At 35.7% G+C, this 27,661-nt stretch overlaps 1 protein-coding gene across 6 annotated transcripts; it reads left to right on the top strand.

Moving 5' to 3' along the window:
* The first annotated feature begins 966 nt into the window (after positions 1 to 966).
* Positions 967 to 8,966, top strand: LOC120089683 (Protein kinase superfamily protein). 6 transcript variants are annotated; one of them, XM_039047044.2, is made up of 21 exons: positions 967 to 1,337; positions 1,430 to 1,649; positions 2,353 to 2,607; positions 3,129 to 3,253; positions 3,482 to 3,526; positions 3,646 to 3,727; positions 3,812 to 3,880; positions 3,963 to 4,133; positions 4,226 to 4,291; positions 4,452 to 4,520; positions 4,622 to 4,744; positions 4,825 to 4,877; positions 5,061 to 5,291; positions 6,328 to 6,437; positions 6,535 to 6,641; positions 6,713 to 6,769; positions 7,323 to 7,463; positions 7,539 to 7,587; positions 7,697 to 7,752; positions 8,411 to 8,472; positions 8,567 to 8,966. In XM_039047044.2, the coding sequence occupies exons 2-21, from the start codon at positions 1,491 to 1,493 to the stop codon at positions 8,619 to 8,621; spliced, it is 2,085 nt and encodes a 694-aa protein (XP_038902972.1). In that variant the 5' UTR covers positions 967 to 1,337; positions 1,430 to 1,490; the 3' UTR covers positions 8,622 to 8,966. The 6 variants fall into 6 exon arrangements, 3 of the variants coding, with proteins under 3 accessions (XP_038902972.1, XP_090162660.1, XP_090162661.1); XM_090306534.1 differs by having other exon boundaries at positions 6,713 to 6,754; XR_016524240.1 differs by lacking the exon at positions 8,567 to 8,966 and having other exon boundaries at positions 6,713 to 6,754; positions 7,426 to 7,463.
* The last annotated feature ends 18,695 nt before the right edge of the window (positions 8,967 to 27,661 follow it).

Here is a 27,661-nt window from a genome sequence, read left to right on the forward strand (position 1 = left end):
TAAAATAAAATATCATCTTAGTTCCTATTTTAAATTTGATTCAATCTTAGTCCTATCATCTAATTTTAGTAATTTTATTTTTAATAAATCTTAAATTTAATTCTCTAAATTATTTTTTATCAAAATTAGTTTAATAATAATAATAATTTTCATTCAATAATAAATTAGTAGTAGAAACTTAATATAAGATTTTCTTGGAAGGGATAGACTATATTTAATACTTATTAAAAGTATAAAATATTAAAATTGAATATTCGAAAGTTCAAATTTAAACAAATTTTATGGGCCGTTTGTTTTGCGAGTTAGATTCTCATGGAGTGGGTATCTGGATTATCATTTTTATTTTGTGATATTGTAAGATGATACTATATCGGAAGATCAATGCTCGAACGGAGGGTATCCACATTTTACATTTTTGTCATTCATTTTTATTTTATTAATCTTCATTTGATTATCTAATTAAAATAGATACTTTCAATCATATATATAATAAAATTTTATTGTAATTCATATTATTTTTTAGCAATATATTCAAATTTAAATTTAAATTAATATTTATTTTATAAAAAAAGTTTAATTATAATCTATTATTTGGTTGAAAAAAATAATATAAATAGTATAAATTATATTAATTTAAAAAAATAAAATTGATAAAAACAAATATGTTATATAAGTTCAAATTATATCAAATTAATTTATATTCATAAGAACATTTTTGGAACATTTCCACGTATCTATGAAAATATTTTGACAAAACAAATATGGTAATCTAAAGATTTCCGATATATCTATAATTTAAGATATCTAAGATTTGGTTCAAAAAACAAATCGCAACGAAAAATAGTATTTTAAATAAAAAAAATTAAAGTTAATAAATAAATAATTATCCCAAATCAATTTAAGGGAAAAAAAAAAAACTAACACGGGTATCCATTTGACGAAAGAGTTGCAAATGGCGGGAGAGTTGCATGGAATTTGATACAAACCTTTGGTTGTCCAGAATTTTAAGGAGACGATCCGATTTCTTCGCCCAAAAATATTTTCCCGATCATCGTCTCTAAGAAATTTCATCCAAAAGAAAAAAAAAAAACAAAAAAAAAAAACGATCAGAGAGCGAGCTCTGGTTTCTCTCTCCTTTCCCCCCCCCCCCAAGATTCACGAGAAAGCCAATACTCACTTTCCAAATCAAATCCCTCAAACTCCTAATCCTTTCTCATCAATGCCATTGCCTTTTCAATCAATCCTCCCTTCCTTTTCGCTTTTTCTCTCTCATTATTTATACTCTGATTTCTTCCTCTTTTCCATTCCCTTAATCATCCTTCTTCTTTCTTTCCTCTGTAATAATCCACCTTCGTCTTCACCCCGCGTTGTTTCTCTGCTTCGATTTATATGCTGATTTCGCTAATTGTCTTGTAATGTCGTTTTGCAGGTTGATTTTGCGATTGTTTTGATTGATTGAACGTTTGTAGAAGTAGAAGTAGGCCTTCCAGATGGAGAAGAAGACTTATCCGATAGGTGAAGATTTTTATATTCTGTATGAGGAGGTTGGGCAAGGTGTGAGCGCTTCAGTTCACCGTGCTCTATGTAAACCTCTTAATGAGATCGTCGCCATCAAGATTCTCGATTTTGAGCGTGAGAATTGTGATCTGGTATATATATATATATATATTTTCTTAATTCATTTGGTTTCTTCCTCTATTTATATTGTTTTGTATTCTATCGATTAGCGATTTGATTTCAGAGAAGAAATGCGGTGGATTATTTCGAATAGTTACAACTTTTGCTATGTTATTACGTATATTTAACAAATAAAAATTTATGCAAGTTTAGCTGCTATCCGAATGGCTGCTTCCATTAGCTGAAGTTAATTAAGTCGGCAGGAATCAATTATTGTTGATTGAGCTAATGGATTTTTTCCTAATAAAATTTTTTATTCGAGCAAGACCTTTTTCGTCCCTCTGCTTGGCGAATGAACTAAGGAACTCTGTTCCAAGTTCTGATTAGAAGGGACATCTTTTATCTTATTTCTTATCTTTTTCTTTTCTTTTTGGTTATAAAGCCGGCTGGATGATTTATTTGTGAAAATCTGAGTTTTGAAAATAAGAAACGGCTTAGATTGATTGGTTCTTCTTTCTCATTCACGACCTATGTCCAAGTTTTGGTTGTAAAATGAATTATGGTAACCTTCTCCCTTTTTTTTTCCCTAGATTCTATGTTGCCTTTCCATATAATGTTAGCATGGCTTGACAACTTCAAACTTCTTACATTGAAAATTTGCCTAATTCTTATAATCTTATCTAACTTGTCAGATTCTCTGTACCTTCGCTTTCCTTCTTGATTTTACTGTCACAGGCTAGCATTTATCGTGAAGTACAGACAATGATCTTGGTTGACCACCCGAATGTTCTTAAATCACACTGCTCTTTTGTCAATGGCCATGATTTGTGGATTGTTATGCCCTACATGTCTGGAGGTTCATGTCTTCACATACTGAAGGCTGCATATCCTGATGGTTTTGAGGAAGTGGTCATCGCAACAGTATTGCGAGAAGTATTGAAGGGGGTTGAATATCTTCATAATCATGGACATATACATCGGGATATAAAAGTGAGAATCTACAATCTTATATATATATCAATTGTATCATGTTTTTGTGTTACCCGATGTACAGATTAGTCATCCCCCCAAGCAGGGTCTATTAAGAGTTATGCAATTATGCCATGTCTAGAAACTGTATAGCATATTACACAATTAATGGAAGGATGATGAACATGAAAAAAAAAAAAGAAAAGAAAAAAAAGAAAAAAAACAAAAGAAAAGGAGACGAGAATGTATGTCATGAGTGTATGCTCAATTTTTCTTAAAAAGGGAATTTTTAGTCTCACCCATTTAGATGCGAGTGGAAGAGAAAGTAGCTAAGTATTTTTAACTGAAGTTGCCTGAACCTGATTGGTTAATTGTTTGATCCCCCATCTGAAGCATAACTTCCTTGTATTCTATGAAATAAGTAACTAATTACTTCATGAAACAAGTAATTATTTATTTCACACGTAAGACGACAAAACACTCTGATAGAGAATAAAATTTTGCCTCTCCATTTTTATTTATTTACATTTTATCTTTTATAGGCAGGGAATATTCTTATTGATTCACGTGGTGCAATCAAGTTAGGAGATTTTGGTGTTTCTGCTTGCCTTTTTGATTCAGGTGATCGACAACGTGTGAGGAATACATTCGTGGGGACACCTTGCTGGTACATTTGTACTATAATATGCATAATGCATGTATACCTATTGAGTCTCTAGTTCAATCGTGTTTGAATCATTTGAGAGCCTTTAAGTTCTCTTTATTCGAGTGTTTAAAATTTCAAAATTGCACATTTCTACTGAACACAAATAGTTTGTATAAAAGAATGGATTGTGAATTCTCGCCAAAGCAGTTCTATCAATTTGTTTCCTAATAAAAAGTCTCTCTATTTCAGGATGGCACCCGAGGTTATGGAGCAATTAAATGGTTATGACTTCAAGTGAGTATTTCTTTTCTTCATGCATTGCTGCCATGATTTTCCCATAACTTTTATTTTTCGATTTCCCTCTTAGACTACAAAGTTGCTTACTAACATCGGTTGACAAATTTTTTTGGCAGGGCTGACATCTGGTCTTTTGCCATAACTGGGTTAGAGCTTGCCCATGGCCATGCTCCTTTCTCAAAATATCCTCCGATGAAGGTGTATTATTGTTCATCATATGCTATTACTTTGATCTTTTAAAGTGTCATAAAGTTAAAAATATTGAGAAAATGGTTACTATAGGTACTGATGATGACCTTGCAAAATGCACCTCCAGGGCTTGATTATGAGAGGGATAAAAAATTTTCAAAGGTATAGTATTATCCTTTGGATTTACAATGTGTTTCAAGCGGGTGCAGATATCTATAATGTTTGTTCCTCTATTTCTTTCCAGTCTTTTAAGCAGATGATTGCTAGTTGCTTGGTAAAAGATCCTTCAAAACGGCCTTCTGCAAGTAAGCTGCTAAAGCATTCATTTTTTAAGCAAGCCCGATCAAATGATTACATTGCACGCACCCTTTTGGAAGGGCTACCTGTTCTTGGTGATCGTATAAAGGCACTTAAGGTTGGAATTTTATTTTGGTTATTGGACGAGCACAATTCTATCTTATTGTATTTGGTACAAGTTGCTTATTGAGAGCAATCCTTTAATCACAGAGAAAGGAAGAAGATATGCTAGCACAAAAGAAAATGCCAGATGGAAAGAAGGAAGAATTATCACAGGTTTTATTTTTTTTATTTAATGGAAATGAGAATGTTCATATACTGAGTAATTGTGCCATGATTTTGCAGCAGCTGCAATTCTTGGCAGAAAATTCTATCCTTGATAGAGTTGATTTCTTTTCCCAGCCTTCACATATCTTTTCAATAATTTCTGAAACAGAATGAATATAAACGAGGCATCAGTGGATGGAACTTCAATCTTGATGATTTAAAGGCTCAGGCATCTCTGGTACTTGTAAATCTTTCATCACCGATTATTTTATTTTCAACATAAATGATTTTGACAAATGACATGCTTTGTTATATTTGCTAATTTTTTTATACAATCAGATTCAGGAATTTGAAGAGTCAATAAGTGAAATCAGCGAAGTAGGGAGCTCAAATTCCTTGTGTGCACTTGATGTGCAAGAAAAGAAATTACAAGGCCAAAATTCTTCAGAAATTTCAGATATTGTATGTTAATATGCTCTTGTCCTTTTTTCAGTGTCTTTGTTTTTTAATTTCGTTTCATAACAATCTCAACCTGTTTTCAGGAAGAGAATGGCATGCTATGGCGACAATTCTCCATGAAAGCAAATGACACAGTGTATACGATTTATCATTACTTTCTGTAGTAATAATTTCTTAGCCCAACAATAATATATGATTCATACCTTTGGAATGGATATGAAGATCCTCGTTTTTTGTGCAAGTTGCAAGGCTCTTTCTTGTTATAAGTCAACTAGCCAGATAGAGTGTATTAAAAGCTGCATTTTTGTTTCTTTCCCAGAGATGGTAAAAGATCTATCAATGAATCAACAACTATTGGTTCTTTCTCTCAACATCATTCTTCATCCCACCATGATAATCAAACTGAGAATGGCTCCAGTGAAGAGTTTCAGTTGGAGAGTAGCAAAAGAATTTTGGGGAATACTCCTAATACCAGCCAACATAAAAGAAGTATTTCTTCTAATACTCTTATTCAACAAGAAGTCGGTTTGCCACTGAACAGAAGAGAGAGGTTTGTCTTTGTGGATTGACTTCTAATTTTAAGTTAGAGTTTTCTGCTATTTTATTCATGTGAATTCTTCAGAGAAATATTTTTCTGACCTGCAACAGTTTACTGATATTTCATGGATCTCCAAAATATTACTCGATTTCATCCATGTGGCCTATGGTGTTGTCTATATTATAATATGAGTTTTTAGAAAAATTGCTGGCATGGCCTTTTGTGTATGCATGAATATATTTGTACTTCATTGAAGAGGTAAGCTGAGTTGGTGGTCCATGAATTTCCTTTTGTGCATCAAATATTGAAAAGGGTAACAAAACCCAGCATTGGAAATTGAATTCTCGGAATCCATAATATACAAATGTTCTAAAACATGTTTCTTTGTCAGATTTGAAGGAAACAAAGATTGTTCTTAGCAGAAAATGTCTCAAGATAATTTCAGTTCATAAGTCAGTTTTCTCTCAAGCGGGTTATAGTCCTCAGAAATGTTCATACCTTCTTTTAACATCTTTAAACAAGGCATAAATTGGGTAGACAGCCATGCATATGGTCATTGTCAGCACTGAAAGATTGTGCTCTAAATCTAAGCATCTAGAATAAGCTCTATTGAATACATAAATTCTAGATCTTTCTAATGTATTAGGAAAAGCTAAATAATCTTCTCTTCCTCTTCATCTTCCTCTTTCTCGCCCTCTCTTAAAAGGTATAGTTTAGGTTTATAAGATTGGTAAGAGTTAGTCCCTTTCTTTCAGCCAAGTACTGCCACTATAAAGTTGCTCCACATAATTTTCAAGCCAAATATCATTATACTTGAATATTCATTTTTTCGCAGCTGGCTTATTTTCTGAACGGATACTGCTATCAAAATGTTTTTTTTTTTGTTTTTTTATTATTGTTTCAAAAAGTTTAACCAGCCAAGTTTATCATGCCTATGTTTTCAATGAAAATTCCCTTCTTCATGTGTTCATTGTGATCCCCAATTACATTGTCTGATATTTATGAATGGAAGTTCATGATGAATCACTTTGAATAGTTGAATTTTCAGTTATGAGACAGAAAAGAATGGTACAAATGGCAGTGTTGCAATTGGAATGACTTCTCAGGCGGTAGATGATGTACTTTCTGATTCTCATTCTAAAGATCCCAAGTCATCATGTAATGTATTTAGCTAAATGATGAAACTTTTGTTTTCCTTGATTGCATTTGCGAGTTATAAATTCTTAGTTTTATGTTCATTGATGTGCTTCAATAGTAAGTCCGGCAACAAATGACGAGGAGCAGGATGAGAAAGCAAAGGCACCAGTTATTCAGCAGAAAGGGCGTTTCAAAGTTACTTCGGAGAGTGTAGATGTAGACAAGGTGGGTTCAATAATGTGGAGGATATTCATTCTTTTCTTATAGGCTGACTCAATTTGTTTGTTTCTTCTCAGGCAGCTGCGTCCCCTATTCTGCAAAAAAGTCACAGTATGCAGGTTGGTAATTTTGAGGTTAGCATATGATTGATCGTCTTTATTTGACATTTCTTCTTCTTCTTCTTCTTCTTCTTCTTCTTTTCAAGTGTTTCTCATAATGTAATATTGTGAGATGTACATGGTCAACAAGAAGATTCAAGAGGTGTAAAATCATGTGGAAGACATTTGAATGTATTCTACATGTACAACTTGTTAAAATATGCATGCAAATTTATTGTGGATCTAAGAAAAGAAAAGGTAACTCAGAATTTTATGCTGATATACTTTATAACCATCAGACCACGACCATGTTTGCAGTTGTTCCCTTGATACTATTGTCTTCTCTTTGGTTGAAATAAAAATAAAACCTTGAAAAAAAAGTTCTAGTACAGTTTTTAAGAGATACTGAAGAATAAAAAAATGTGGACTAGTATAGATTGATTTGGAGACCATGCATTTCGTAAGGCTAAGCATGTGTGCGTTGTGAGTCTGACAACAGGAAAAAAAATGTTATTATTTGATGCATTCAATTCGTATTTATACTTTAATAAGTTTATTGCTCCTAAGTCCGAGGATGCCCCTTATGCAGGTGATTACCTCAAATTCTGCTACTCCTTTACCTTCTAATCTACCGACACCTCTACCTTCATCTGATGCTATACCAATTAATACTAGATCTTCTATGTTTCCAGTGTTGCACTCTGTTTTGCAGACAAATATTATTCAAAGGGTATGGTTAATGAATTAGTATAGCATCCTCACTTGTCAATTGCTGAATTTAGTCTATTGTTCCTTGTTGGAACAGGATGATATTTTGACTCTAATGAGGCAACTCTCAACCGGAGAATTTTCAGGTCTGAGTTTCTCTTTTTGACCCCCCTTAAAGGTTCCACATTCATTTCAGTACTAAATCTAAATTCCTTTTACATTTTTTCCCTTATTTTAATCTTCTACAATGCTCAGCTGATGGCGCAGCTGATGTCTCAGCAGCACAGATAACAGCAACGGAGAAATCTTTGGTATGTAAAAAAGGAGGATAGTTGAGTTTAATAAAACATTTTATGATTAGAGCTTGCCATTTGATAATTTACATTTTGGAATTTGCTTATTTAGACCTTTGGTAATTCATAAGTTAGAGAAATCTTTGTTAGATGATCAGTAGAGCATCTTGAAATTTGATTAGTATTGCTTGTCACTGAGCATTATGAAAATGGAATGCTTGAATTAGTGGGGTTTCCATCTGAATTGCATAACTTATCTGCAATCAGCATTTATAGACTAGACTGGCATCTTTCAATTTAGTTTAAGTTTTGATTGGATCCAGTTTGCTGTATGTATTTTAGGAAAGCTCTGTTTAAAGGTTTGGGTTAAATTTAACTGGCAATTTTTTCATCTCTGACCTTAGACCATAATGAAGGTTTTTATTTGCTTAGCTAATGAGTTTGGAATGACAAAAAAAGGTGTTTAATTTGATGAGCACTCTTGGAATAAACACTGATATTCAAGTACTATGTGAATTTTGGAAGTACTTTTATTAGGCTATAACATTTTCCACCTCCCCAAAAGTCATCCTAAACCCAAGCAGTCATATTTGGTTATGATTGTATTAGAGATCCTATGAGATAAACATTCTCTTATTATACTGTTGAATGATTGGAGGATTATTATTATTTGCAGCTTGAAGCAGCTCATGAAAGAGAGAAGGACCTACTTAACGAAGTAACTGAGTTACAGTGGAGGTATGTTCGTATTTATGTGGAGCTTCAATTTTTTAGTAGCTCAAAAATGTCTTCCTAAGGCTTGGATTTTTACTATTAATTCTTTTATGTGTAGGATATTACGGGCGAGAGATGAAATCCAAAGATTAAAATTAAACAATGCAGGTTAAAGGTTGATCTATTTATTCGGGTTCATAATATCTCAGGGTTTGTGGATTGAATATGATTTATTTGGAATGGACATAGAAAAAGCCTTGAAATAACTACTCTTAGGTGTACGATAGAATAGAGAAGGAAAGGAAAGAAAAAAACAAAAAAACAACAGCAAATGTCATATTGGGTGTACTTTTGATATCTACTCAACATTTTGAACAAATTTCCTTTTGTAGATTTCTCTTCATTAATTTCTGCAAAATAGCAGATTTTAGTGAAATTATTGTTAGTGTACATTATTTTAGTGTGGTAGTTTTATGAACTTTATTTAAGTTTTCAAAAAGTTCATTTGGATGTCTTAATGCCCTCTCTTCCTCCCACCCCCAATTTATTGTAAGCATATAGATTCAGTTCATTAATCGACAGGTTTTGAACTTTAACCAGCATCCATTTCTGGGTTTTGATATAGGGTTTTCAAGTTTCATAAAATTAGAGACAAGCATGAGAATTTAATACTGACATATTAGATGCATCAATTAGACTTTAAGGAATTTATATAGATAATATATATTATTAGCATTTGTGAAGAAGATGACGTACCAATGTGGTTTTTTAACATAAAATTGCTTGTTTTCTGTTTACATTTTGTAGTTTTATAAATGGGTAAATCCTCCATTTTCTTTGAAATGATGAATACTGTATTTACTTTGTATGGAACAATATATCAAAGTTCGTTTCAGAAACATCCTAAATACTTTGTATTTAGCTTTCTTACAGTTGTAACACGTTTTAAATTTGATTAATTCACATTGACAAGATAATAATAATAATAGTAAAAAACGATTAGTTCACCGCTAAACATTTTCAAAGTGAATAAATAAACAATAGTCGTGCACAATAGCAATGAGTTGACAATTATTTGACAGAAGTGATCTATCATCTTTTAGCAAATTGAATGATGATTATTGATTTCTAATATTTCTGTTTCTAATGATTATAATGTTCTGTTTTCCACTAAATAAAATATATAGAGGAACTGGACAAATGTACAAAGTGAAATGATATTTTTTAAAAATGGGCAACCCATCCTTGAATATTATAGGATTACATTGTTACAATATATAACTTGTATCACAATATATCCTTAAATATTACAAAATGCACCCCTCTAAATTATAAAAATTATCGCATTTGAACCCTAAAACTATAAAATCCAACTCATTTCGATCCGTCCTTTCTAGGCCTTTTGACTATTAAAGATTCATTAACCATTTAGTCTAATTCAATTGTTTTTCATTTTTACAAAATTTCATTACTATAAAATTAACCGTTAAAATTTTGGTTTTCAAAACAACGTTGTATTGGCATCACGATAAGAAAAATTAATTTAAAAAAAAAGTAGGCACAAATTTGGATTTTGATTGTAACAATCCAATGGTCCAATTGCTTGACTATTTAATAGTTTAATGACAACCGTTACCATATATATGAGATTACCTTGTATATTGAGCTCTAATTTTGACTTTCCTTATATGCTTACCTTTCTTTTATGCTTTAATTTCTTGTGTATATATGTTCTGTATTATGCAATGTATAATATCATCCAACTATACATTCAATAAGATATCAATAATCGACATGGTACCAAAGAACACTTAAGAGGTGTTTGAGACAAGGAATGACATAGTGAACTCCAAAGAGTTATGAAATGTTGGAATTTATGAACTCTTGGGGTTTTTAGTATAAAATTGATGTTTTTAGTAGTGGGACCCACAAACTCCTTGGATCAAACAAAGAGTAGAGTTCCCAACTTCTACTTTCCAACTCTTACTTCTCAACTCCTTAGGAGGTAATAAAGGCAAAGAGTGTAATAGTGAGCTCTAAGGAGTTATGAAGTTTAGAGATTTGTAAACTCTTGGGGTCACAATGTAAGAAGTTTATAAGGTATAAAATTGATATTTTTTTAGTATTGGGATCTACAAACTCCTTTCAAATAAGGAGTGGAGTTTACAACTCCTACTTCCCAACTCATTGGGCCAAAAGCCCTTAAGGGATGTTTGGGGTCCATTTGGAGTCTCAAATTGAGTTATGAAATCTATGTTTGGGGTGCAAATCTTTAAGATAGAATTCATTGATAAATGTGCAAACTTTAATAATTTTTAAGTTATTTAACTTTTAAGGCAAGCACCCCTTCAGAGTTTGTCTTTCTTCCGATCGTTGTTGCTTATCTACCGCCTATCTATATTAGTCCATCGTGGAAGACTCTGTCACCATTTGATCTAAACACCAGCTTGTTGAAGCTCTACCAATCTTGTGAATCTTTGCCAGTCACATCTAGCTACCTCAGTTCGTGATAGTCCAATAATAGAGAAAACATTCATAAATCAACACGATTAGATTAATTAAAGATGCCACAACCAAAATCTAAAATTTTCAGAAAATTTGGGCCAATGACCTAATATTTCGGCCCATAATGCCAAATGACCCAATTTTTTTAAAAAACTGTCAATTAACCTTCTACTTATGTCATCACGGTATGGGATTACAAAAATGCCCATCTAGTCTATATGATACTCATGCGCTCAAACTCAATGGTCGTCCCATGCTCAAAATTCTCGTGCAAATTTCGTTCAATCTCATTCTACAAAACCATCGTTCATCTACTGCCGTAATCAAAGTTCTCTACTGCCGTAATCGAAGTTCTTGGGTAAGTGAATTTAATTTTTGTCTTGCATGTTGTTGTTGCGTCTGTTTAGGTTGGTTTCATTTGATCGGTCATTGATAATGGGCAGAAATGCACGCTATCATAGTGCTAAATTCTTAAACAATGTTGGATTGCGTTGATGAAATATGTTAATTTGCGTCCATTAAGCATCAATTTCATAATATTGCAGTTGCATGCATTCAACGTATTAGAACAGTTGATTTTTTATTTTTATTTTTGTGCAGAATATGCGTTAATGCAATGCAAGAATTGCGATCATAGGAAATCATTGGTCGAGCGCAACTTCACCGCAAGGCTTTGCGATGATTGTGTTCGCAAACATTCACCCGAGAAGGATCGTAGCAACTTGGTCAGCGCAACATGGTGGGTGCATCTGGGTGAAAGGCTAATCAATCACGATGGGACAAAAAGCTAATGACAGTCGAATCCGAATTAAGTTGACAGCCGATAATGGTCATAAAGTATATTCAGCTTTTCAGTGACAATTATTCGGTGCATCAGTCAGGAATTAAAGCCGTCCCATCTGTACAACCATGAGAGAGAAGCCGCCTTTCACTATGGACGCTCTATAAATACCAAGGGAATTCTTCAGAAAAGGGGTTGACGAGTTGATCAGTTCACCATTCTTTAGTACATACGTCTTTGTTCTTAGTTTTCTTTCATTTTAAGGCGGAAGCGAGGAAGGAGGTTGTACCGGCAGATCGTTTCGGTAAGTTTGGGAGAGCGCCAGAAGCTTCAAGGGCAGAGAGAGGGTCGACGCCTGCGGAAGCAGGAACATCTTTAGAACCGAATAGAGATTTCAGCGTAAAAGCCTCGGTCAGCAAGGAATTGCTACCAGGCTTTCTACCTTTAACTTCCATTATTATTTTGTACTCAAACTCATTTATAAAAATGGGATTTCTTTCTCTATATCTGTTCGCTCTCTGTTATTTACGCATGAGTAGCTAAATCAGTTGAATGGGTTGAGAAGCATTTAGCTAGCACAACTAAGGAATCTTCATTCTTTGCGATTATCTTGTATTATGAATGCTTCATTCGCCCATTAGAGATACTCGGGAGGGTAGTTTAAGGACAGGATCTAGACTTGGGAAGGTCAGGTTAGAATCTAGGCTCGGGAGAGTCAGATTAGAACACATAATACAAGAGATAGAAGCTTAAGAATGAGCACTATTTGTTATTAACGCATCACATGCATCCTAGAGATAGGATACGATTGTATGCGGTCACCTTGCTTTCATACATTTTGTATCATCGCATAGGACAAGAGTAGAGACTTAGGAATAAGCTCTATGGACACTTTTGTATTCAACACATGTGTCCTAGACTTAGGAGCATCGCATTTGCATTGGAAAATGACTTGCTGTATATGGTTGTAACATGATCACATAGTCTGACACATTCCCAAATAACGCTAGCTAAAGATCTTCTCAACCCGTTCATCGCATACTCATTGCATCTATCACACAAATTCCTTTTCTCAAATCCGTTGCAGTTGTTTATTTTCTCATTAATGTAATCAACAACAAACCAACAATTTATTTACTCGGTTACTGCAAGGTTTTCATAAAAATTACCAATACAATCTGTTTTCACAAGTCCCTTTGTTCGACCCTGGACTTACCAGGAAACTCAGAGGAATTTACACTTGGATTCCGCTGGGGAAACTTGAGTGCACAACCCAATTCCATCAACGCATATCATCCACATTTCCACTTCATAAAATCAAGCATCAGTCATCACGTTCATAACTGGTTTCGGGGTTTAATCGGTCGCGTCTATTTTTTTATTTTCGGTTTCGATGTGTTCTGCATTGGTTAAGGACAAAGAAGATATAGTTAGAGCCAGACAAGGTAGTGAGCGAGTTTTGCGAGAGTGAGACGGGCGAAAACGAGATGGACTAGAACGAGATGGGCTAGAGCGAGACGGGCGAGAGCAAGATGAGTGAGATTGGCGAGAGCGAGACAGTAACAATATGTATTGTTAGTGATTTTTTACTACGAACCTGTTAACTGATAAATTGAATTTTCATACAATGCAGGAGTAATTTAAGATGTTAAAATCTTTGAAAATTCATGAAGTTGATAGGTTTCCCAGGTAAGTAACCAACCTGGCCCACATTACCAATGCCAATAAGATTGTAAAGAAGAAGCTTACCAGAAGGTAGTTAGAGATGTTCAAGAGAATAGTTTTTGGGCGATTTGTAGACATTGAACTTGTATTCAACAACCCACTAATCCACCATATGTTATTGAGGGAAGTGAAGAATTCGGGAGCAGACTTGATTAGTTCCTTTGTCAGAGGAAAGGTTGTCACATTTTCGAAGGATAACTTTTTATTGATCACTGGTTTGTGGTGGTCTCTTACGCAAGTTGTACGGAGTGACGGTTGTGCTCACAAGAACTTGTGACGAGGTACTTTGGTAACTGATCGACCTCAGACGCATTCCACTTAAATTTATCGGAAGAATAATACAAAAATTTGGTATTTGAAAACGACGATGATGCTGTTAAATCACCCTAGTATATTACACAGAGGTTGCAATGATGGGTAAAAATAAGCAAAAGAGTGTTGTCGACCGTACTCTATTTGACGATGTTGAAGACATAGATTATTACAACAATCTTGATTGGGGTACAATTATTTGGCAAAGGATACTCGACACCTTGAAGACTACACTGAATGACAAGGTTGGTTTATATAAGGAGAAGGTGAGGGGAAATAAAAATTATGTTGTGAAGTACTCGCTTCGTGGATTTCTCTAAGCATTCTAGGTAGATGTTACTTAACTTAACTTTATCTTTGGTTTAACATTAACATGGTTATAAATACGAGTTGTTTGGATTTAGGTGTGGACGTATGAGATTCTATCATTAATAGTAGGAAATGTTGCCACTCGAAAGAGCAAAGTAGTCGTGCTTCGTATATTACGGTGGTCATGCTTTCACTCGGTGTCATTGAAAGTACTCGAGAGAGACATTTTTTAGTCTCAAAATATAAGTGTAATCTACTCACAATATGTTTATTCGATTGTTTAATGTACACTAACCATCTTACTAGGTTGAATCCTTAATGCAGACAAAATTCAAAGAGGGTCTTGTCATGTCCGATGCTGAGAAAGAGTTTCGGGATACCCTAATTGATAGATGAGCCATAAGACAAGTACACTCTGACACTGAGAGTTCAGGGAGCTATAGTAGTTTAGAGAGTGGTAGTAGTTTAGATAATAGTTTAGAATGTGGGGAAGGTGAACAACAGGGTAATTCAAAAGATGGAGTGAGGGACGACGAATCTGATGGGGACCAAAACATCCACCAGTCTACTTACACCCCTAGAGAGGATATGTTTCATGATGTGCTGGTGAGTGATGTACGTCCTAAGCCTGAGGAGGAGTGTTATGTTCCAGATGAGAATCGTTCTGAGCCTAAGGTTTCGAGCTGCAGGGAGGGAGCCAATGTTGATCCTAATGTATATTCGTACCTGCGGAGCATTGACAGTTCAATATCGAGCTTGGATGCCCATGTATCAAACCTGTAGACGAACATGAGAGACATCAAAGCACAATTATCAACCATTTTGTCTCTATTAAAGTCTATGATGGGTTCCACGGTATCTGAGGCGACGAGGTCCCCCACTTTACAAACAGGCCACGATGCCACCATGTCATCCATCCCGACTCTATCTCGGTCACCCACCTAACTTGTGCCTAGATCACCTACCTCACCTCCACTTAAGTCACATACCCCACCTCCACCTAAGTCACCTACCCCACCTCCACCTAAGTCACCTAACCCACCTCTACCTTTCGATTCATCTGTACAACTTGATATCATGGCCTCCTTTGACACCATACATCTTGATTCACTGATATGATCATTATGTGATTCAAAAATTTCTTTCTTCATATTTGTTATTCGGCATGTTCACCATTTTGTTATATTTTTATAGGTTATGGTTGAGAGTCGAAAAACAACACGTAAGAGAAAGACTGTTGATAAATACACACCTCCGGTCGAACCAAAAAAGAAGATAATAAAAGAGAAGGAAATTAAAGTTCAACTTCCTTTGGATCGTCCAAATATTAAGTACCCTTTCCTTGGGGTACCTACGATACAGTATAAAGCGATGATCTAGTACTCCTTTGAACATGAGGTTGAAGGAAATCAGACATGAGGATTTCCATGAGCAGCGGAATGATCGTTCCAAATTCCATTTGAATTGAACATACACAATTACAGTCAAGAAACGGAAACTAATCGGTCATGCACAATAGGAAATTACAACATGCTTAACAATAAGATCAAGGGAAAGATTATATATATCTTTGAAGACTCATTTTCATACTCCCTCGATCATGAACGCTCGTTTGGTCTTCAAGATAGAACACATGAACACTCGAACACAACGATCGTAACACAGCATGATCAACAGCAAAATCAAACTCAACGATCTCCAAGATCACGAACCCAACGAACGGCCTCCAAAAACCTCGACTTTAGTCGAGTTGAGTAAGACACCACCAAAATGGCTACTTTGGTATTCTCGGTGTGAGAATCTAAAAGTGTGGGCTCTGTGTGGACTTGGTTAGAGGAAGAGACCGGAGGAACAACAATCGTGTAGAGTTTATCGTATAGACGAATGCCCAATCGTTTAGAAGAAGGCAAGTGATGACATGCATAAATGCATGTCATCTTAGGCCTTTTATTTAGAATTATGAGGGCTGTTAAGTAGAATATGCGGCAATTATTTTAAGAATTCATGAGAAAATGAGTTTGTGTCGTTCAGTATTAAGAATCTCGGCTAACCCACTATTATGCGTTATTATGCGTTCAATTGTCTATTTTTGTAGCTAACGCAGGAAGTGGACACAAACGCGGAAGCTAGGCTACCGCATAGACGATCGTATGTGGAGAAATTATCCATCGTAAATGCGAACGCATACGATCAATGCATGGTTGTTGCGGTAATCAACCGCATGCGTCCATTGCATAGGAATTGCGATCGTCAAGCGATTGCAGTCATCGTATAGAAGTTGCGGTAATCAAACGAATGCGGTCATTTCAAGATTGTGGCTACACGATAACGCATAATAGTGGGATCACCGCAAGGTTGGTGGAATGAACGCATCAACACATATCTCGGGAAAATCAAAAGATGATTTTGACATTTCACCTACCACACCATTAGCAGCAGAGATTTAAAAAGGACTAACGCGCCGCGAATGTCAGATCAGAGCAGTCCATTAATGCTGTCGGCGATCAAGCTCTATAAATAGAAGCCGATGAGTAGAATTTCAGATCATCCAGGGTTTTTCGCCTGAGGCTCGCCTTAGGGCGGATCCCTGTGATCCAGACTAATGCATGAGAAAGATGGTTGAGAGTTCTTCATCTCCTTCATCCATTCCGAGTGATGACCGGAGCCTTCATCGGAGTTAGATATCGAGATAGTCAGCTCCACCGTCCATCCATGGCACCACCGGCAGCCTTGACACACATCCGCTGGAAGCAAGACATTGCTTCCAACTAGTCTTTTCATTGTCTCTTCTTTTCTTATATTGTATTGTATTACATTTTGAATTAAGGAATCAATACATTATGTGTTCAATGCATTTCTATGTTTCCTTCGATTCCACCTCCATCTTTCTTTACTTATCATCCTTAACTTTCATTGCATCACTTAATGAGATTGCTAGAGTATCGCATACTTAGTCATGGGGATTAGAGATATGAAATAGGTAGCAAACTACCGAGAGGTGTACATTGTGCGAGTGTGTGAGAAAACCTCATTTACTTAGTGTGAAGTTGTAGCAACGTCTGTCTATAGGCGGACGCAACGCTTGTCTATGAGTAAAGTCAGCAACAACTAAATGCTCGGGAGGGTAAGTGGTTGGTCGCATTAAGCAATGTAAGCAAGTATTCACTAGAGATAGGAATAATCTTACGTCAACTAGGCTTTTGCGGTTACCTTGTCTTATGTATACGTCCATCACACCTTTAGAGCTACTCAGGAGAGAGTCTAAAGAAAGAACCTAAGACTCCGGAGAGCTAAGTTAGAATCGATGCTCGAAAGAGCTAGATTAGGTTTGCATAAGCAAGAATGGAGACTTAGGAATAAGCTCCGTTTGCTATTACACAGCGTATGCACCCTACGGAGAGAACAATGGCTGCGCCCAAGAAGTAGGATATGGTGGCGGTATGCGGTCATCTCGACCCTTTTGCATACACATCGCATACGTCCTAGAAACAGGCTCAAGTGTGTGTAGCATGATCGCATAGCTTGCATTGGATGAGGTTGCCCTTGCGGTCACTTTTAAGGGTTGCAATGAAAACATCTCTACATTTTATCTATTTTTCCATCCATTTACTTCACGTCAACAATTGTCGTGTCTTTACCTCTCATTCATACTTCTCATTGCATTGTCTGTTAGTTAGGAGTAGGAGTAGGTGGTAGCTTAAAACCCCACATCATTCTTTTATTCAACCGCCGTATACACATCACCGCATACATCTTGCTACAAGTCCCTGAGTTCGACCTCGGATCACCCGAGAAACTTACGTTCGCATTATACTTGGCATGAGTGCAAGAAAACTTGTGACGGGAATGCATGGTCATCGCATATATTCGTTAATGCATAGTTCACTCCAACGTATGACCACCGACGCATGATAATCAATGCATACCTTAAGACATGCATCACATATTGCATTCACTTAATTTTAGTCATCAAGTCTTTGACAGCTAATTAATAATAATTTTTACATCATCAGCAAGCTATCATATAGCAAAAGCCTCACGACCGTTTAGAAGATGACCAGTTGAGTGAACTATCGTGTAGTGTCACTCCACGATCGTTTAGTCTCTCTTTCAGCTATCGTTTAGTGAATCCTTTTCACTTGACAGCAAACCCATGAGTACTTGCCAAGAATAACAACTCTCTCAAATCTACTAAATTTAGAAAAACATTTTTCCTTTTATCTCACGGTTACCATGAAACCACCAATAACCTCAAACTCAATTGGTTATTAGAGAAAAAGATATAATTATCCAATAATTAATATTATTATAAATATATGTGATAACCAACTTACCATACTATATTTATAACTTATAGTTTTAATATTTCATCTCATGAAATATATAAACCATAGTTCTTTTTCTATTTCATGGTACTTAATGTAAATCTCATTTACATTAATCCTCCACTTGATGTATCTCATACATCACACTGATCATATCATATATAATCGAATTTCTTCTTGTCAATTTGAACATTTCAAATCAACACCAAGAACTGATTCTCAATTTGAATCCATTGAGCTACCAAGGGGACCTTATGAACCTGTAACTTGAAGCTCCAACGTTATGTAAATAAATGACTAAACTCTTTAGTCACGAGATCCACCATCCGTTAACTACCAGAAATTCCACTAAAGATCGACAGCTGCACTTTTCTTACTACAGATATATTTTGTGTCTATATCAACCAATCAACAGTGCGATAACCCTTCACAGATTGCTCGTAAGTACAACTGGACCAATAACCATTATGCCTCTATAGCTACATCTAACTCCTTAAATATCACTGATCCCTCTAATGAACATAAGTCATAGTCCTACTATGACTGAGTCCTCTCTTTCAAAGAGAAGTTGTGGCCACTATGTTCAAGAATCGAAATCAACCCTTAAGGGAGCAATCTATCTACTTACTTCTGCTTTGGGGAAGGAGTGAATTCCATCTTGTGTAATTGAGTTCCCAGCTCCCAAATCAGACAAATCCCTAAAAAGGTAGGCATGTTATGTTGGCAATCTGGCCACTCTCACCCATACTAATCAAAGAACCACCCTCAAAGGCAGAAGTTCCCAAAACACTCAAGATTGAGGTCATGTCACCTATGGTCGTTTTGGTGAGATGTAAGTCTCAAGTATCAATCTTGTGGTGTTATATAAAGAGCATATCTCCACATTAATGGTCAGAATCTAAGCGGGCCATATCCGTAGTGTCACCAGGATCAGGTTCCCTCCTTAATCCTTATACTATAGACCTTTTTAGGTTATCACTTAAGACATGATCCACTTGTATATCTCATATACATGCTTAAGCTTACATATAATAACCATAGAGCTTTGTTTATTGGATATGAGTAAATGCCAAATAAAATAACTCTTATTTTATTCATAACAATGTGTACAGTTTACAAACTACGAGACTCCGAGAGAATTATGATACCAATCCCAACAGAGGTTCCAATTGTTGTATTCACGAAAATGGTAAACTGGATTGCCGATAAGAATACGGACAACGAGATTCAAGAAAAATGTAGTTCGGCCATTATCCAAGTCCTTTTTCCAGAAGTTGACCGAGCCAAGTTCATGGGTTGAGTGTAACGTAAGTTTATGATCTTTGTCTTTTTTACCAAGTACATACAGTTTACTTCCCTCTCCTAACGTATATCTTGTTTTAGATGTAGACCCTAAATATCCTATTTTAGTTCATAAAAGATAAATTCTATAGGCGACCAGACATGTGTATGGCCAATTTCACCATCTTGCCAATTGGAAAAACGGTAACCATTTACTACACTTCTGAATAGGAATACGTTGGTTGACTATTATGTGTTTTTAGTGTTCATTTTGCTGTGTAGAGTTACCTGAGATGGGGTGTACAAACATATTAAGAACAATTCGACTTTGCATGTTGCCGTAGTATGAGGAGAAGTGACGTTTTCGGATTATGTCATGGGTAAATTCGATGTTAAGTGGTCAGATGTGGACTTTGTGTATACGACAACAAACATCGATCAACATTGGATGTTGATTGCATTCAATCTAAATAGAGGCCGGTTGTTTGTATTTGATTCACTACCATGACAACGAAGAAGAAGCTGAAGTCTTGCCTTGAACCGTTGACTTACACTCTACCATCGCTTCTTCACTATTATGGCTTCAAATGTTGGAAGCCAAACATAGAAACGTCTCGTTGAAAGATATCCTGACCTACCTCTACGAACACACAACACAAGTCACTAGATTATGGAATATTTGTTGTAAAATTCTTAGAACATTTAGTGATTGGTAGGGCCCCATTCTGTAATCACTCAAGAGAAGATGAGTGACTATAGGATGTAGTTGGCATGTCAATTGTGGACGAACACTTCATATTATTGATGTACATGTATATTATTATATATTATGTATATTATTGATGTAATTTTACTAACATGTTATTTAAATTGTTAATGTAGAACTAACATGAATAGATAAACATTTAAATAACATAAATAGACAAACTCGAGGAAAGTTGTGTAAGTGGTAGTGAGATTAGCGAGAGCAAGATCCAGAGAGAGCGAGACATTTCCAGAAAGATTCATGAATAGCCAACAAGTTAATTAAATTTATAAAAGGGAGAACGAGATAAGCAAGACATTTGAAGAAATTCATGAATAGACAAACTTTAGTAATTAAACTTATAAGCGAGACATTATAAAAGGGATTACAAGTGATAACGAGATTAGTGAGAGCGAGACATTTCCAAAAAGATTCATGAATAGTTAACAAGTTAATTCAACTTATAAAAGTGAGAGTAAGATAAGCGAGACATTTGAAGAGATTCGTGAATAGAAAAACTTTAGTAATTACACTTATAAGCGAGACATTATAAAAGGGATTACAAGTGATAACGAGATTAGTGAGAGCGAGACATTTCCAAAAAGATTCATGAATAGTTAACAAGTTAATTCAACTTATAAAAGTGAGAGTAAGATAAGCGAGACATTTGAAGAGATTCGTGAATAGAAAAACTTTAGTAATTACACTTATAAGCGAGACATTATAAAAGGGATTACAAGTGATAACGAGATTAGTGAGAGCGAGACATTTCCAAAAAGATTCATGAATAGTTAACAAGTTAATTCAACTTATAAAAGTGAGAGTAAGATAAGCGAGACATTTGAAGAGATTCGTGAATAGAAAAACTTTAGTAATTACACTTATAAGCGAGACATTATAAAAAGGATTACAAGTGATAGTGAGATTAGTGAGAGCGAGATCCAAAGAGAGTGAGACATTTCTAGAAAAATTCATGAATAGCCAACAAGTTAATTAAACTTATAAAATGGAGAGTGAGATAAACGAGACATTTGAAGAGATTCGTGAATAGACAAACTTTAGTAATTAAACTTATAAGCAAGACATTATAAAAGGGATTATAAGTGATAGCGAGATTAGTGAGAGCGAGATCTAGAGAGAGCGAGACATTTCCAGAATGATTCATGAATTGACAACCACTTAATTAAACTTAAAAAAGGGAGAGGGAGTTTAACGAGAAATGGGAGAGCAAGATGAGCGAGAAATTTCAATCGACCGACACATAGAAAATTACAAGTGGCACATAGAAAATTACAATCGACTGACATTTGAATCATTTAGATTAGAATCAATAGGTCGCCCAAACGTGAGCGGTTCACTGCAGTTCTATCGATTATGCCCATAGTTCCCACACCTACCACTTTGGAGATTCGTCTAATTAGGGAATTGGGAACTCAACTATACAAGAGGGAATTCACTCCTTCCCCGAAGCAGGAGTAAGTAGATAAATTGCTCCTTTAAGGGCTGATTCCGAGGCTTGAATAATGTGGCGCCACACCTTCTCTTGGCCTGAGAAGGGTTTACTCATAGTATGACTATGATGTATTGTTCATTAGAGGAATCAGTGGTACTTAAGAAGTTAGATGTAACTATAGGGGCAAAACGGTAAATTGGCCTAACTGTACTTACGAGTGATTTGTGAAGAGTCATCGTATTGTTGATTGGTTATATTCGATGGACACAAAAATATATCTGTAGTGCGAAGAGTGCAGCTATCGGTCTTTAGTGGAGTTCTCGAAATTAACAGATAGTGGATATCGTGATTAAAGAGTTTAGTCAGTTATTCACATACCGTTGGAGGTTTAAGCTACAGAACCATAAGGTCCCCTTGGTAGCTCAATAGATTCATGTTGAGAATAAGTTTTATGAGTTAGTTTGAAGTGTTCAAATTAACAAGAGAGCATTTGATTATATATGATATAATTAAATTGATTCAGTTATATGTGATATAATTGATTTAATGTATTTGATACATTATTATAATCGGAGGACTTAATATAAATATGATTTATATTAAATGCCATAAAGAAGAAAAAACTATGGTTTATATATTGCATATGATGTGATATTAAAAGGTTTTATATGATAAATTAGTTATTATATTTATTTATAATAAATTAATTATGAGATAATTTATTTTCAGTTTTCTCCAAATAACCACCACCTTAGTGGGTGGTTTTAGTCTGATTATGGCAACTAAATGGATAAAGAAGAAAAAGTGTTTTCATTATTCATTCCACGATACGCAAAGCAAGTATACGATAAATTGTTGAGAGAGTAAACGATCGATCAATTTTTTTTTATACGATAATTACTCGCTACTAAACGATCGAGTATCCAAGTCTATACGGTAGACTTATTCCTTCTGCCACCTACTCGATCCTTTACCCGATCATCTAGTTCCTCCTTCCCTCTTCCCAAATCCATACAAAGCCCACACCTTCTGGATTCTCACATCGAGAATACCAAGATAGCCTCGTGGAAGTTTCGAGTTTCTATTCGAGGGTTGAGGATTGAGTTTTACTCGGTTGTGATAGAGTATTTTCCAGTTCGTGCTATTTGCTGGGTTTGACCGTTGCGTTCGTGCTGTTGGACGCATTTGTGTTCTATCGAGGAAACACTAAAAGAAAGGATTCTTTGAATGTATGTTTACTCGATCCTTTATTTTTAACTTAAAAGCATACTGTAATTTAGACTTGATGCATAACTATTCTGTTTGATTGTAAATGTTTATGTTCTTTCACAATGGGATTTGGAACGATCTGCTTTCTTTTACATTTCAAAGTTAATTTGTAAGGGCCCTTACGTTTTTTGGCATAATTAACTTGCTATCGAGACTGTATTCAAGTTTTTTTTTTAGTTTTGTTTGAGTCGTTCATGATGAGGCTTCAAAGATGTATGGATATGTTGTTCACTTGGAGGAAAAAGACTAAAGGTTGGTCACATCGTGTATCCCAGGCTAAACGATCATTTAGATTTGGCTATGCGATCGTGTAGAAAAGTACTACTCGATCGTGTAGTATTTACTAAACAATTACATGGTTGATGCTACATGATCGAGTAAAGAGTTTACTCGATCGTGTTGTGTTGGCTACTCGATCGCGTAGACGCTGGGGGTAAACGATCGTTGAGTATATGATGCTCGACGCATGGTAGGCGCGCACTAAACGATCGAGTTGGCCAACATGATCATTGCATAGTCACTGGTTACTCGATCACTCGTTATAAGATACTCAACGCTTGCTCCTCGATCATTTAGACAATCATGCTTCATCGCATAGTTGTTGTCTACTCGATTGTTTGGACATGCGTTACACGATGTGCGCTGCATGATCACGTGGCCTTCATGCTTCATCGCATAGTCAAAGGCACTCGATCCATGCTACACGATAATTTATACTCGATCAACGTTACTCGACGATCACAAGGAGATGCTATATGATCAAGGAACGAGGCTTCTCCCGAGTGGTTCAAGACCTGGTTTACCTATTTGAACCGGTTGACTCGATGCTTTTTGTAATAAATAGCTTTTCTTTTCCAGTTTATGAGGCTAATTATCTCGGTCCATCAATTTTTTATGGATGTACATGTGATGTATGTTTAATTATATGCCATAAAGTATGTCATATAGTTTTAAAAACCCACCATAGGTTATGCATTTTATTCATGCATCATCTTTATATTATAAGTGTTATAATACAGTAGTTTGCATAATTAAATTACATTAAAGCATGATAAATGCATCATATAATATAAGAGTTATAATATATACATGCATTAAGCATATTCATGCATCATCTTTATATTATCAGTGTTATAGTATAAGGGTGAATGTTTAGCATGTATGCTTAGTTCATTACAAGTTATATAAGAGCTATATATAGTAATGAATGAATATTGCATGAAGCATGATACTTAGGTTAATTTATAAAAGTTATAAATACCTAGTCTAGCTTAGCATTGTGATTGTTTTAGTTGTTTCATTTTTTATAAATGTTATAATTAATGAAATTAGAACTAAATCAATAATAAAGACATGCATGCAAACTTAGGCTTTAATCATGTTTAAAAGAGTTTTAAAATTTGATTGAGATAGACCTAAGGTTACGGTTCTAATGAGATTAGAGACCTAAGTTTAATCTTTTAATTCGGTTTAATAAGACTAAATTGACTAATAAAAGATTAAATATGTACCAAAATCTATCTATAAGGGACCTTTTGTCTAAGGCGGGTTCTTGCTAGGCTGAGATATTTAAGTTGATAGAAACAGAACAACCTTGCCTAGGAACCTACCTGGAAAAGTGAATTAGATAGATTTGTTGCATGCATACAAATTTTATGATAGTCTGTTAAAGTGTTTAATAAGACTTGAATCAAACTTGTTTAATTATTAAAAGCAAGAGTTATTTTTGAGAAAATTAAACACACACTTAGTTAAAATCAGTAGCCGGATTTACTAAGTTAATGAATCTAGGTAGAACATTTAATGGGAGGTACTTAGGGTATATGATACTTCACTTAAACCTCTACACATTTCTCCCTAAAAGTTCACACTGTGAGATCTATCCTCGGCCTCGAGGCACTCTATGAGTGTCACCCTAAAGGATGGTGTTTGGTTAGGTCAATACCAAGGTGAATGGAGAGAATATTCATAGTAAGTGGGAGCGGGACGTGTGACAACATATCCTACGGTCTCTCTTATTAGGTTGGATAACGTTTTCATGCATCGCCTCGAGGCACCCTGGGAGTGTTTCCCTAAAGGATGGTTGTTTTTGCACAACTCTTTATCTGATCTCCTAAAAAAGATAGGGTTGCTTTAGTCTTTTGTCCTAATTTGCTTTTTCCCTACAGTGGGCGCATTAGGGTGGGACTCTAGGGCCTAAAATAAAGGGTTATACTTACGCGAAATTGTTAAGGTTGTTAACAAATTCTGGACCGAACAATGGTGACTGTTAGAGTTAGTTACTAGGAGTTGTTTCTATCTACTGGTTGAGAATGTCTCATCCTAGTGAAAGGGCACTTGATCACCCCATCGGTGACTTTTGTCCTGCCTCGCTGGGGCTTTATTGCAAAATAGATGTCACTTAGGGTACAATAAAACATTTTTGCTAAAACCTAAAATTGGTGTTAAAAGTGGTAATGCAAGTAGAGTTATTAAGTTTGTTCTTGTTTTTAGCAATTTTTCAAAAAACGGCAACCAATACTTTAGCTTTATTAGCCAGCGACAAATTGATTGGCGAAAACTAAGCTAGTTGGAAGAACACGATAAACACAATACTTTTCATTGATGATCTTAGGTTTGTCCTTATGGAGAAGTGTCCTCCTATTCCACCTTAAAACACAGCTGGAAATGTTCGAGAGGTGTATAAGAAGTGGACATGGGTGAACGAGATGGCCCGAGCGTATATCTTGGCAAGCCTGAACAACGTTTTGGCTAAGAAGCATGAGCCCATGGTCACTGTATGTGAGATCATGGAGTTCTTGAGGGGAATGTTTGGAAAACCGTTTGTGCAACTCAAGCATGAAGCTCTAAAGTTCATCTTCAACTTCGAGATGAAGAAGGGAACATCTGTTTGTGAATACGTTCTAAACATGATGGTCCACTTTAATGTGGCGGAGATGAATGGGTCTCGCATCAATGAGGCCAGCTAAGTTAGCATCATTCTGGAGACGTTGCCAGAAAGCTTTCTCCACTTCGTAAGCAACGTTGTTTAAACAGGGTTGATTACATCATTACAACTCTCCTAAACAACTTGCAGACATTCCATCCTTGCTGAAAAGCAAGGAGAAGAAGATTGGTGAGGCAAATGTTGCTTCATCTTCTAAGAAGTTTCATCGAGGATTCGACCTTTGGATCTAAATCTGCACCTTCTTCTTCCGACACCAGCAAGAGGAAGAAGAAGAAAGGTGGTAAAGGGAAGGGGAAGGCATCTGCTAACCTACAACCTGCTGCTCCACAAGGTAGGCGACCAACGCTGATTGACAAGGGAAAGTTTCCACTGCAACCAGGATGGGCACTGGAAACGACACTGCCCACGTTATTTGAAGAAGAAGAAGAAGAGAAACAAGGTAAATATGATTCATTTATTTTTTAGCCTTGTTTAGTGGAGAATGATGATTCTACCTGGATCATAGACTCTAGGGCCACTAACCATGTTTGTTCTTCATTTTAGGGGATTAGATCCCGACGGCAGCTTGAGGCTGGTGAGATGACAATGCGAGTTGGCACCAGACACGCCATCTCAGCAGTGGTAGTGAGAGGCCTCCGGTTGAGTTTACAAAATAGGTTTATCATTTTGAATGATGTATACATTGTTCCTGAGTTAAAGAGGAACTTAATTTTTGTAAAGTTGTTGCTTGAATGTAAATACACCCTAAACTTTTCGGTTAATAAAGTGTTTATTCTGAAAGATAGTGTTGAAATATGTTCAGCTAAACTGGAAAATAATTTGTATATGCTAAGGTCGTTAGCAACAAATTCCCTCCATAACATAGAGATGTTTAAAACTGTCGTAACTTAAAACAAACGACGTAAAGTTTCTCCTAAGGAAAATGCCCAACCTTGAAGGCAAGATGACTAAAAGACCTTTTACTGGAAAAAGTTATAGGGCTAAAGAGCCTCTAGAGTTAGTGTATTCAGACCTTTATGGTCCAATGGATGTGCGAGCCAGGGGAGGATACGAGTACATCATCATATTTACTGATGATTATTCGAGGTATGGGTATGTTTATTTAATGCAACATAAGTCAAAATCCTTTGAAAAGTTCAAAGAGTTCAAGGCTGAAGTTGAAAACGCATTAAGTAAAGGGATCAAAACACTTCGATCTGATCGGGGTGGAGAGTTTTTAGATTATGAGTTCTAGAACTATTTGATAGAACATGGAATCGTTTCCCAACTCTCAGCACCTGGTACACCTCAGCAGAATGGTGTATCGAAGAGGAGAAACAGAACCCTGTTGGACATGGTTCGGTCAATGATGAGTTGCGCTTCCTTAACGGACTCGTTTTGGGGTTTTATAGTAGAGACTGCAGCATACATCCTGAACAATGTTCTCTTCAAAAGTGTTGCCAGAACACCTTTGGAGTTGTGGAACGGGCATAAAGCTAGTTTGCGTCACTTCCACATCTAGGGTTACCCAACACATGTGCTTGAGGCTAATCCTAAGAAACTGGAACCATGTTCGAGGTTG

The sequence above is a fragment of the Benincasa hispida genome, chromosome 11 (genome assembly GCF_027475165.1).
Source record: "Benincasa hispida cultivar pf3 chromosome 11, pf3_genome.v1.1, whole genome shotgun sequence".
NCBI classification, from domain to species: domain Eukaryota; kingdom Viridiplantae; phylum Streptophyta; class Magnoliopsida; order Cucurbitales; family Cucurbitaceae; genus Benincasa; species Benincasa hispida.

Bases quoted from the DNA above. Each gene is read 5' to 3' on its own strand.
- LOC120089683 (XM_039047044.2), top strand. From the start codon at position 1,491: ATGGAGAAGAAGACTTATCCGATAGGTGAAGATTTTTATATTCTGTAT. The intron at 6,770-7,322 runs GTTAGCATATGA...CCCCTTATGCAG, and splicing joins TGCAGGTTGGTAATTTTGAG to GTGATTACCTCAAATTCTGC. The intron at 8,473-8,566 runs GTATGTTCGTAT...TTTTATGTGTAG, and splicing joins GTAACTGAGTTACAGTGGAG to GATATTACGGGCGAGAGATG.